The 11,721-nt window shown below is 47.0% G+C and overlaps 1 protein-coding gene across 4 annotated transcripts in view; it reads right to left on the reverse strand.

Annotated features, from left to right (window-relative positions):
- Nucleotides 1-851: 851 nt before the first annotated feature.
- Nucleotides 852-11,721, reverse strand: part of arhgef10la (Rho guanine nucleotide exchange factor (GEF) 10-like a) — an 89,798-nt gene continuing 78,928 nt past the window's right edge. For all 4 annotated transcript variants that reach the window (XM_068595931.1, XM_068595932.1, XM_068595930.1 and 1 more), the window contains 2 exons: nt 4,738-4,860; nt 852-3,820 (listed from right to left, as the gene is read on the reverse strand). In XM_068595931.1, the coding sequence (XP_068452032.1) occupies nt 3,276-3,820; nt 4,738-4,860 (668 nt within the window). In that variant the 3' untranslated portion in view covers nt 852-3,275. The remainder of the gene's footprint in view (nt 3,821-4,737; nt 4,861-11,721) is intronic.

Consider the following 11,721-nt stretch of genomic DNA (forward strand, 5'->3'; position numbering starts at 1 on the left):
CACACACACACACACACACACGGTCTTTTGGTTTTCAGGACAGCGATTCAGCCGCTCCAGTTCCCGTCAGCTGTTTGTTTGCAACATAATGTGGTGAAAAAGTTTTAAATTTAATGTACACTTACATAAAAAATAAAACATTTTTAGGTGACACATGTTCTGCTGCTCTCGTGCTCGGCCGCGCTGCCTTTCTGTCAGACCAGACTACTGAAGCGTCACGCTGCTTCTCTTCAAAGCCAAAGATTCAAGGAAGTGTAATACAACCCCACTTCAAAACAAAAGCCGAGCTGACTCGGCCTTCACATCCTGCACATCCTGCACATCCTGCATGACCTCATTGATCGGCTCACTGAGCTGACCGACGTCACCGCTCTCTACTGACGGCCGAGTGGGCGTTTCCACTTAAACTCCTTTAAACTTCAACGCTGCATTTTGCCTATGAATGAGGTGAAATGTCAATTTAAGATATTAGTTTTCTTTATTCTGCTGTTGCTTTTGGAGCTTTGAAAAAATGGTTTCAAATTGTTTTCTCCTCGAAGCGAGTTTTGCTCTTGTGAAAGCAGAAAGAAAAACATGTGAACTGGACTGTGTGACGCATAATGAGATGTCCAGAAGGAAGTGTATCGCAAACATTAACTTTCACTCAACAGATTTGTGTTATTTCCTGCAGCGTAAGGGAAAGATTATCGTAATTTGAATAACGATAATCCAAATGATACATCAAAGACTGGATTATCTGTAGCGAGGCAAAGTGTGACATCATCAGCGTAACGATGAACTCCAGGACCTTCGGCAACATCGCTCAACATCTCTCTTTCGCTCATAGAAGAAAAGATCAAACTCAAGTTTAAACATGTTTTAATTCAGCGTCGGCTTTGTTACACAATGTTTAGACATGAACACTTCACAAGTATGTACCAAATGGAAATGAGCAGTTTCTACATGCCTGTGAGTGGAACACCTTCAGTTCCAGGTTAACGTCTTTCTGGAAGGTTTCATCATTTCACTCAGATGATCACACAGGTCGTAAAGGTCAAAGGTCAAAGTCGTTCCGTAAACAACGGACAGGTGTGAGATGTATGTGTTACTACAACTGATGCTCCAGATTTAAAAAGATTAAAATAACGTAATAAACGAGGTCCTCTCTTAAATTGCACAGACTGTTACTTACAGTCTCATTTAAAACACCAACACTGTTAGAGTCCACGTTACCAAAGAAAACGCAGGCTGAATTAGCACAGTAGCAGTTTTAATAAGTAGTACAGTACGTTCATAAGTATTCATGTTCAGTGCATGGATGATACCTGTACGCAGTGAAATGTACCAGCCCACCAAATGTCACCAGGCTGTACTTTGACCTCTCACTTGTTTGGATGAGCTTAACAACCAGAGGATCTCGCTCCGTTGAGGATGAGCGACCAACGTCTGTGGCGAGCGTGAGGCCGTGGAGGCGCCAGCGGCGTCGGACGAGGAAACGTTTGTGACAACGTGAGATTTACATTTAGATGACAGCGACAGTTTACATCAGAGTATTTTAGAGTTATTTGTCGTGTGATTCTGGCGGATCGGATGGTTAAATGCTTCAGTTGAGAGGAAAAATAAACCTCGATGTGCCTCAGGGACGCACAACACATGAATTGTCATGCTTCATCGTGTGGAAGGATAAGATGAGATTCTTTTGTGGAGGAAAGGGCTAAGTAGAGATAGAGGTGGAGAAAAATTACATACCATAACCTTCGCCATCGCTCTGTTCATTGAAAATACACAAAGATCTTCATACTTGGCTACTTGCACGGCCTCCGCCTACTCGCTGAATACACTGTGAAATATATGCAGTGCAAAGTACATACTTGTTGTGTTTCTCTTCAAGATGCATGCCAATGTCAAGAGTGCATGTTTAAAGGCCTGCCAATGCCACCAGCCATTTAAATTAGGGAGTTATGAAGTGAACCCAATATTCCCTCAGTGCCACCGACGCAACACACTCGTGTTGTTGTATTTACACATCTCATGATCTGATAAGTAAAAGTGGTTAAAATGTTTGTTTTTTTAGGCCTGTCAGGGTAAAGACCAGCTACTGTTTCACAAATGGAGTTGCGATGAGAAGATATTTGCATGCATCCTCATATTACAGTCATAAACAACATTCATATTTGCATTAAACTCCAAATATGTACCAAATATTAGCATGAAAACAAGTTTTGATGCGACACACATCAGTTCTGGAGATCAAACGCATCACGGCGTGTTAATTGTAATACAGACATATGTAATGTGAATCAGAATCGTGTCGTATATTAATGTGTAAAAATGGCGTCTCTCAGGCTCTGTGGCAGCCTCTTATATTTCATCATGTTTTTGATGTGTAACGGAGGTTTGCAGCTGATGTGCGCCGCGTAACAACCGCCACGCGTTCGTTTCATCTCGCCGTCGGGCCAATAATGGAACATACATATCGGGCATTTACAGCACGCGGGGCGGATAATACTGGAAATGTGTCGCAAAGCGTCAGATCCTGTGATGTCACGCAGCGTCATCTCTGACTCTTGCTACCTTTTAGTTTTGCACGTTTGAAGCAGTCTGTCGTCCCGTGACGCTCCTGAAACAGTTCTGTCACCAAAAATCATTCCTGCGACAGCTGCAACCAGACAAGAACAAAGAAGAAACAAGAGACCACAGATTCAATTCTGAGACACAATATCTCGCATTCACATTGTACGGGACGAGAGAAAGGCGAAGCTAATAAAGCGATGCTCATGTGCTTTGTGATGCGGTGGAAGACCCCGGCTTTCTGCTCTGAACAGATGGGATCTCTCCCACAGGATCAGATAAAAGATGTCCATCTCTTACTCCGCAGAGCGTGGCAGACACAACAAAGGCCGGCTCGCTCGCTCAGAATCCACCGCCATGAAATGAATGCGGTCGGCGCTCGCGCCGCAGCGATGAGGTTAAATTGAGGCATTTCCATCTGAACGCAAGAGGCAAGGGAGAGGAAGCAGATCGCCAAGATCACACTGAACTAATCCGCGGCGGCCTCTGAGGTGATGACGCACATTCGAAGCATCCTATTGGCCGACGGTACCGCTGGTAAACACGCGGCTCAGCTTCCTCATTCCACGAGCTGAAATCGCAGCTCGTGGAGCTCCGTACCCCACGCCTTCATCATACGTGTTTAATATCTGTGAATTCATGGAACGGTTTGATCTGAAAGCTAAGCTGGGTACACTGCATCTAGAAATACCATCTCCTTGCCGTATAGATGTGTATTGTCCCCGTCACACTGTCAGCGGCAGCTGCCAGACCATCAGAATATTCTCTAAACCCTCCCCGCTTGTCCGAGCCGCCGCCGCCGCTCCTTCCTTCAGTCTGCGGAAGCCTTTGCCTCCAGAGACCACCGCGGCAGAGATCACCCTGTCCCTGCGTCCGCCGTCCCGCTCACAAGGACGCCCGCGGACCCACATCTCCGGGTCGTCGCTGAGCTCGTAGATGGACCCGTCCTCCACGCTGTGCTCCAGAGACTCCAGCGAGGAGTCGGACGCCTCGTCGCCCAGCGCTGTCAGCGGCCGGCCGGGCAGGCCCGACGTGGAGCGCAGCTTGTACTGCAGCAGCACGCCGCGGCCTTTGCCCCGCCCCTCCCCCTGGTACGACTGCTGCAGGGACTCCTGGGAGGAGGTGTCGCTGCGGTCCTCGCCGCCGAACGCAGAGTCCGGGCCGTCGCCCACAGAGTCCCTCTTCAGCAGCTCGGGGGACAGGCCGCTGCTGGTGGCCACCAGGAAGTCCACGGGCCCGCAGTGGGCATTCAGAGAGACCATGCCCTTTCCTGAGGGACGCAGGCAGGATATGTGTTATATATGACAAAACACACATCATCCAGTAACTACTCTGAGACTGAGCTCATGTCACTCAAAAGAGATTAAACTGTAATACTTTTACCGTAAAAGTCGGGTGGCAGGACGCTACTACCTTCAGTAGGTGTCCCTGCTAGCTCCCCGCTGTAGCCAGCGAGCGCTGCTGCTAGCTCTCCGCTGTAGCCAGCGAGCGCTGCTGCTAGCTCTCCGCTGTAGCCAGCGAGCGCTGCTGCTAGCTCTCCGCTGTAGCCAGCGAGCGCTGCTGCTAGCTCTCTGCTAGCACTGTTGCGAGCTCCCTGGTCCTTGCTAGCACTTTGCAACCTCTTTTACTAGCACCAAAGGTAGCGGGACCAGCCCCGGCTCGACTCGGGCAGCGGGGACGCGACAGCAGCAGCGGGGAGCTAGCAGCAGCGGGGAGCTAGCAGCAGCGCTAGCTTGCCACGGTGGGGACACGCCCCAAAGCGAGGAGCGGCTCGTAACCGGGCTGTCACGGCGACGGTGTGAAGTGTGTTTACATCGTATTCAATGAACGAGCTCAGACAAAAGGGCCTTGAAGTTCAGTTTGTACAAGTGGGGAAAGTAACGACCTCCTTCACTTGGCATAATTAACAAAACGCTGGCAGGCAATTTTCTTAAATAACCCTGCAACATTATATATAAACACACACACACACACGATGATCGGTGTGTTGGCCCGCCTGGTAATACCTTCACCGGGTCCCAGAGCCACGAGAGAAGTGTGAAGTGTGACCTCAATAATGGGGCAGTGCAGAGTCATTTTCTATCACGGCGGAAAGAAAGAAATAAAATACACACACACACACACACACACACACACACACACACACACACACACACACACACTCAAGAGGCCGTTCAATCACAGTACCTGTTATTTTGGGGATGCCCTCGAGTTTGGGAACTGGAAGAGTGATAATTAGGCCTTGGGCCGTGCCCACCCATAGCAGCCCCTGGCAAATGAGCAGGCTGGTGACTCGCATGCTCTTTTGACCTGAAAAAACAACAGGAAATAGATTTTGAGGTCTTCACACCTGCAACGACAGACCTTCAGCAGATCAGAGCTGCTTTAACAAAGCATAGACGTTGACTCAGCCATTGGACGTTGAGTGAATTCATTGATGACGTTCGTTCCAGAAGTGTGTTCTCGTGCTAGCAACATAAACAGTTAGCATGCTGTGCTCGTTGGTTGTCAGTGTTAGCTTCGGTGAGCGCTGAGCTCTGCGATCAATCTGCACCTGACAAGCTTCACACCTGCACAGCACGGCCAGCAGGCTCCACAGAGAAGAAGAGGAACACGGGACCCGTCTACTTGCTGGTGACCCGGTGGAAAGAAACAAGTCTCAAGGAGGAGAAGTGAAGAAACACGACTCCACGAGGATGCTGCTGGATGTACTCCAGATCCAAGTGGTTTTGATATCTATATCTATATATATATTTATATAGATAGATATAGATATAGATATATCTATATATATATATATATATATAGATATATCTATCTATATATATCTATATCTATATATATATATATATATATATATATATATATATATCTATATCTATATATATATATATATATATATATATATATATATATATATATATATATAAACACTGGATCAGTGTTCTTCTTTTGGTTTTGTTTTTTCCACTCACCATTTATGAAAAAAAACGCACAATTCAATGATTCTTAAAAAAGCTGAAGTTAAACAAAAAGGCCAACACGCCTGAACAATTGATAACTGAACAATGTGAAGAATGTTTTCTAGGTTCAGTTTGTTCATTCTCGTCCGGCGTCCAGTTTGAGTCGATGCCCAAAACCAGACTGGGGTTCTGACCCGCCGGGTTCGAGGTCTGATTCGGGTTCACACCAATTTTCCAGAAAAGATATCCATGATATAATTAACAATATAATATAACATCATTTATTTTTAGGGCTGTACATTATAGTTTGAAGCTTCAGACGTAACGTTGAGGTTTGAATGAATTTGTTCGTTTCCATCAAACTGCTTTCCGACTTGTGGGATCTGAACATTTCCAGAAATCTACAAGTCTCAATGTACTGAAATCACAAGGTGTTTTTAACAGAATCTGCTGCTTCAATCTGTCCGTGCTGAGCTTCTGTAAAAACTCATGCGGGTCAGCGCGTAGGCGGCGGCTGGAAGCCGGCGGTCCAGGAGAAGCAGCGGTTCATGTCTGCGGCTTCAGAAAAGGGTCAGGCTCGTGTTTTGGGCTCCAATCAGCGCTTTAATTGGATAAAATTGGTTTTGCTTCTTGGTGAATTTCTCTGTTAATGTGACAAATGAAGCCGTGCAGGTGATTCCCTCACAGCGGCCTCTGGACCTCACTTTCTAACAAGGAAAAGGTTTCTGTGAACGAGGCGTGACGCAAGCGTGTGCTGTAAAAGTGTTGTGTTGTAAAAGTGTTGTGTTGTAAAAGTGTTGTGTGTTGTAAAAGTGTTGTGTGTTGTAAAAGTGTTGTGTGTACTAAAAGTGTTGTGTTGTAAAAGTGTTGTGTTGTAAAAGTGTTGTGTTGTAAAAGTGTTGTGTGTACTAAAAGTGTTGTGTGTTGTAAAAGTGTTGTGTGTTGTAAAAGTGTTGTGTTGTAAAAGTGTTGTGTTGTAAAAGTGTTGTGTGTACTAAAAGTGTTGTGTGTTGTAAAAGTGTTGTGTTGTAAAAGTGTTGTGTGTACTAAAAGTGTTGTGTGTTGTAAAAGTGTTGTGTGTACTAAAAGTGTTGTGTGCTGTAAAAGTGTTGTGTTGTAAAAGTGTTGTGTTGTAAAAGTGTTGTGTTGTAAAAGTGTTGTGTTGTAAAAGTGTTGTGTGTTGTAAAAGTGTTGTGTGTACTAAAAGTGTTGTGTTGTAAAAGTGTTGTGTGTTGTAAAAGCATCGTGTGTTGTAAAAGTGTTGTGTGTTGTAAAAGCATCGTGTGTTGTAAAAGTGTTGTGTTGTAAAAGTGTTGTGTGTACTAAAAGTGTTGTGTGTACTAAAAGTGTTGTGTGTACTAAAAGTGTTGTGTGTTGTAAAAGTGTTGTGTGTTGTAAAAGTGTTGTGTTGTAAAAGTGTTGTGTTGTAAAAGTGTTGTGTGTACTAAAAGTGTTGTGTGTTGTAAAAGTGTTGTGTTGTAAAAGTGTTGTGTGTACTAAAAGTGTTGTGTGTTGTAAAAGTGTTGTGTGTACTAAAAGTGTTGTGTGCTGTAAAAGTGTTGTGTTGTAAAAGTGTTGTGTTGTAAAAGTGTTGTGTTGTAAAAGTGTTGTGTTGTAAAAGTGTTGTGTGTTGTAAAAGTGTTGTGTGTACTAAAAGTGTTGTGTTGTAAAAGTGTTGTGTGTTGTAAAAGCATCGTGTGTTGTAAAAGTGTTGTGTGTTGTAAAAGCATCGTGTGTTGTAAAAGTGTTGTGTTGTAAAAGTGTTGTGTGTACTAAAAGTGTTGTGTGTACTAAAAGTGTTGTGTGTACTAAAAGTGTTGTGTGTTGTAAAAGCATTGTGTGTACTAAAAGCATTGTGTGTACTAAAAGTGTTGTGTGTTGTAAAAGCGTTGTGTGTTGTGTTGTAAAAGCATTGTGTGTTGTAAAAGCATTGTGTGTACTAAAAGTGTTGTGTGTTGTGTTGTAAAAGCATTGTGTGTACTAAAAGTGTTGTGTGTTGTAAAAGCGTTGTGTGTTATAAAAGCGGTGTGTGTTGTGTTGTAAAAGCGGTGTGTGTTGTGTTGTAAAAGCGGTGTGTGTTGTGTTGTAAAAGCGGTGTGTGTTGTGTTGTAAAAGCGGTGTGTGTTGTGTTGTAAAAGCGGTGTGTGTTGTGTTGTAAAAGCGGTGTGTGTTGTGTTGTAAAAGCGGTGTGTGTTGTGTTATAAAAGCGGTGTGTGTTGTGTTGTAAAAGCGGTGTGTGTTGTGTTGTAAAAGCGGTGTGTGTTGTGTTGTAAAAGCGGTGTGTGTTGTGTTGTAAAAGCGGTGTGTGTTGTGTTGTAAAAGCGGTGTGTGTTGTGTTGTAAAAGCGGTGTGTGTTGTGTTGTAAAAGCTCTCCGCTGCTCCACTGTTTGTTTTGTGTGGCGCTGCATCGGTGACGGGGAGAGGATGAACGTTCTTATGAAACATGCACGTCCTTTGTTTCCGCTTAACAAAGGGACTAAAACACAACGTTGTGTGGTATGGACTCATTCCTGCATCGCTGCTGCCTTTGTGGCCCAGTTATCTAAAGAAGCATTCACCATAATATCCAAAGCAACTGAACTCCAGCAGCTCGGCTGTGATCGCTCAGAGAGGAAGCTCTTCACCTTATTTACAGGTTCAGGTCAGATTATCAGCACCCACACAAGTGATCAACGCCGTCATTCATTCATTCATCCTCACAGAGATGAACCCTCCAGAAGAAGGAAACGGATGCTGAGCATGGAGGAAGCAGAAGAAGAAGCAGAAGACACTTCTACTCAAGAAGAAGAAGCAGCAGCAGAAGAAGAATAAACTTCTACTACAGAAGCAGAGTCTCTTCCTCTCAGCAGGAGGCCTCGGTGGCTCCGTCTCAATGGAAGACAGAACTTCCTCCATGTGGTGACTCTCTGCCTCAGCCGGTCCGTCCCGGTGGTTGGAGAGCTTCAGGAGAGGAGACGCTCAGGAGCTCTGTGGTTACGGGAGGTTGAAGAAGAAGCGCTGGGCGGCAGACATCGTCTCTCAGAGCGATACGGAGGGATAATGTCAAAGCACTCCAGATTAAGGAGTTATCGTTTAACCTCCAGCAACTCGCACCTCCGACTTCTGCAGCGACGCTCTCCAGACTGCCGGCTGGTTATCCAGGAATCTGCTTTTCTTTTTTATGCTTTGAAGAGAAGATGCAAAGATAAATGTTTCCCTGCGACGCGTCACTGAGGACTTTATTTAGAGTATTATTTCTCCGCCCGAGGACTGAACTATTAAAGGCACCAGGAGAGAGGAGATCACACACTCCTGTTTACTGCAACCAGGATCCCATTAACGGGGAAGGATTGAGGGCATATCATTACTGCATGTCCTGCACGAGGGAAGGAACCGAGAGGACCAACCACCAGAGCTTCATGTGCAGTGTTGATCCTCTTTCCTCTGCTGAGCTCAACAAATCACAAGTGACTTCCTCCTCTTCTCTCTGGCCTGTGACTTCCTCCTCTTCTCTCTGGCCTGTGACTTCCTCCTCCTCTCTCTGGCCTGTGACTTCCTCCTCTTCTCTCTGGCCTGTGACTTCCTCCTCTTCTCTCTCTGGCCTGTGACTTCCTCCTCTTCTCTCTGGCCTGTGACTTCCTCCTCTTCTCTCTCTGGCCTGTGACTTCCTCCTCTTCTCTCTCTGGCCTGTGACTTCCTCCTCTTCTCTCTCTGGCCTGTGACTTCCTCCTCTTCTCTCTGGCCTGTGACTTCCTCCTCTTCTCTCTGGCCTGTGACTTCCTCCTCTTCTCTCTGGCCTGTGACTTCCTCCTCTTCTCTCTCTGGCCTGTGACTTCCTCCTCTTCTCTCTGGCCTGTGACTTCCTCCTCTTCTCTCTGGCCTGTGACTTCCTCCTCTTCTCTCTCTGGCCTGTGACTTCCTCCTCTTCTCTCTGGCCTGTGACTTCCTCCTCTTCTCTCTGGTCTGTGACTTCCTCCTCTTCTCTCTGGCCTGTGACTTCCTCCTCTTCTCTCTGGCCTGTGACTTCCTCCTCTTCTCTCTGGCCTGTGACTTCCTCCTCTTCTCTCTGGCCTGTGACTTCCTCCTCTTCTCTCTGGCCTGTGACTTCCTCCTCTTCTCTCTGGCCTGTGACTTCCTCCTCTTCTCTCTGGCCTGTGACTTCCTCCTCTTCTCTCTGGCCTGTGACTTCCTCCTCTTCTCTCTGGCCTGTGACTTCCTCCTCTTCTCTCTGGCCTGTGACTTCCTCCTCTTCTCTCTCTGGCCTGTGACTTCCTCCTCCTCTTCTCTCTGGCCTGTGACTTCCTCCTCCTCTTCTCTCTGGCCTGTGACTTCCTCCTCTTCTCTCTCTGGCCTGTGACTTCCTCCTCTTCTCTCTGGCCTGTGACTTCCTCCTCTTCTCTCTGGCCTGTGACTTCCTCCTCTTCTCTCTGGCCTGTGACTTCCTCCTCTTCTCTCTGGCCTGTGACTTCCTCCTCTTCTCTCTCTGGCCTGTGACTTCCTCCTCCTCTCTCTGGCCTGTGACTTCCTCCTCCTCTCTCTGGCCTGTGACTTCCTCCTCCTCTCTCTGGCCTGTGACTTCCTCCTCTTCTCTCTCTGGCCTGTGACTTCCTCCTTCTCTCTCTGGCCTGTGACTTCCTCCTCTTCTCTCTCTGGCCTGTGACTTCCTCCTCTTCTCTCTCTGGCCTGTGACTTCCTCCTCTTCTCTCTGGCCTGTGACTTCCTCCTCCTCTCTCTGGCCTGTGACTTCCTCCTCTTCTCTCTCTGGCCTGTGACTTCCTCCTCTTCTCTCTGGCCTGTGACTTCCTCCTCTTCTCTCTCTGGCCTGTGACTTCCTCCTCTTCTCTCTGGCCTGTGACTTCCTCCTCCTCTCTCTGGCCTGTGATTTCCTCCTCTTCTCTCTCTGGCCTGTGACTTCCTCCTCCTCTCTCTGGCCTGTGACTTCCTCCTCCTCTCTCTGGCCTGTGACTTCCTCCTCCTCCTCTTCTCTCTGGCCTGTGACTTCCTCCTCCTCTTCTCTCTGGCCTGTGACTTCCTCCTCTTCTCTCTGGCCTGTGACTTCCTCCTCTTCTCTCTCTGGCCTGTGACTTCCTCCTCTTCTCTCTGGCCTGTGACTTCCTCCTCCTCTCTCTGGCCTGTGACTTCCTCCTCTTCTCTCTGGCCTGTGACTTCCTCCTCCTCTCTCTGGCCTGTGACTTCCTCCTCTTCTCTCTCTGGCCTGTGACTTCCTCCTCTTCTCTCTGGCCTGTGACTTCCTCCTCTTCTCTCTCTGGCCTGTGACTTCCTCCTCCTCTCTCTGGCCTGTGACTTCCTCCTCTTCTCTCTGGCCTGTGACCTACGACCTGTAGGTCTGCTTCCTGCAGAGCATCACGGCCTGAGCGGTCTTTGGTCTTTGGTCTTTCCTCACAAGAGAAAAGCGTCTTCTGTCTCTTGTGAGATGAAGCTCTGCTCTCAATGCATCCATCACAGTGAAGAGCAGGAAATGTTCTGAATTCACACGCATCTGGACTTCAGGTGAACACGTTACACATTTCCATTTCCCACTTTTTAAAAGTCAAACCTGCCAATTAGGATTGTTTTTACTGAGAAATATAATTAACAGCAAAAGCTTCAGAAAAACTAAACGGATCTGAACTGTCAGTGGAAATGATGAATGTCATCCTTTCACCATGGAGCCATCTCTAGTGGCTCCATGGTGAAAGGGTGAATGTCATCCTTTCACCGTGGAGCCATCTCTAGTGGCTCCATGGTGAAAGGGTGAATGTCATCCTTTCACCGTGGAGCCATCTCTAGTAGCTCCATGGTGAAAGGATGAATGTCATCCTTTCACCGTGGAGCCATCTCTAGTGGCTCCATGGTGAAAGGATGAATGTCATCCTTTCACCATGGAGCCATCTCTAGTGGCTCCATGGTGAAAGGGTGAATGTCATCCTTTCACCATGGAGCCATCTCTAGTAGCTCCATGGTGAAAGGATGAATGTCATCCTTTCACCATGGAGCCATCTCTAGTGGCTCCATGGTGAAAGGATGAATGTCATCCTTTCACCGTGGAGCCATCTCTAGTGGCTCCATGGTGAAAGGATGAATGTCATCCTTTCACCGTGGAGCCATCTCTAGTGGCTCCATGGTGAAAGGATGAATGTCATCCTTTCACCGTGGAGCCATCTCTAGTGGCTCCATGGTGAAAGGATGAATGTCATCCTTTCACCATGGAGCCATCTCTAGTGGCTCC

This window comes from Clinocottus analis, unplaced genomic scaffold, assembly GCF_023055335.1.
Source record: "Clinocottus analis isolate CAN_PGR_092001 unplaced genomic scaffold, fCliAna1.0.p SCAF_32, whole genome shotgun sequence".
Classification (NCBI taxonomy): domain Eukaryota; kingdom Metazoa; phylum Chordata; class Actinopteri; order Perciformes; family Cottidae; genus Clinocottus; species Clinocottus analis.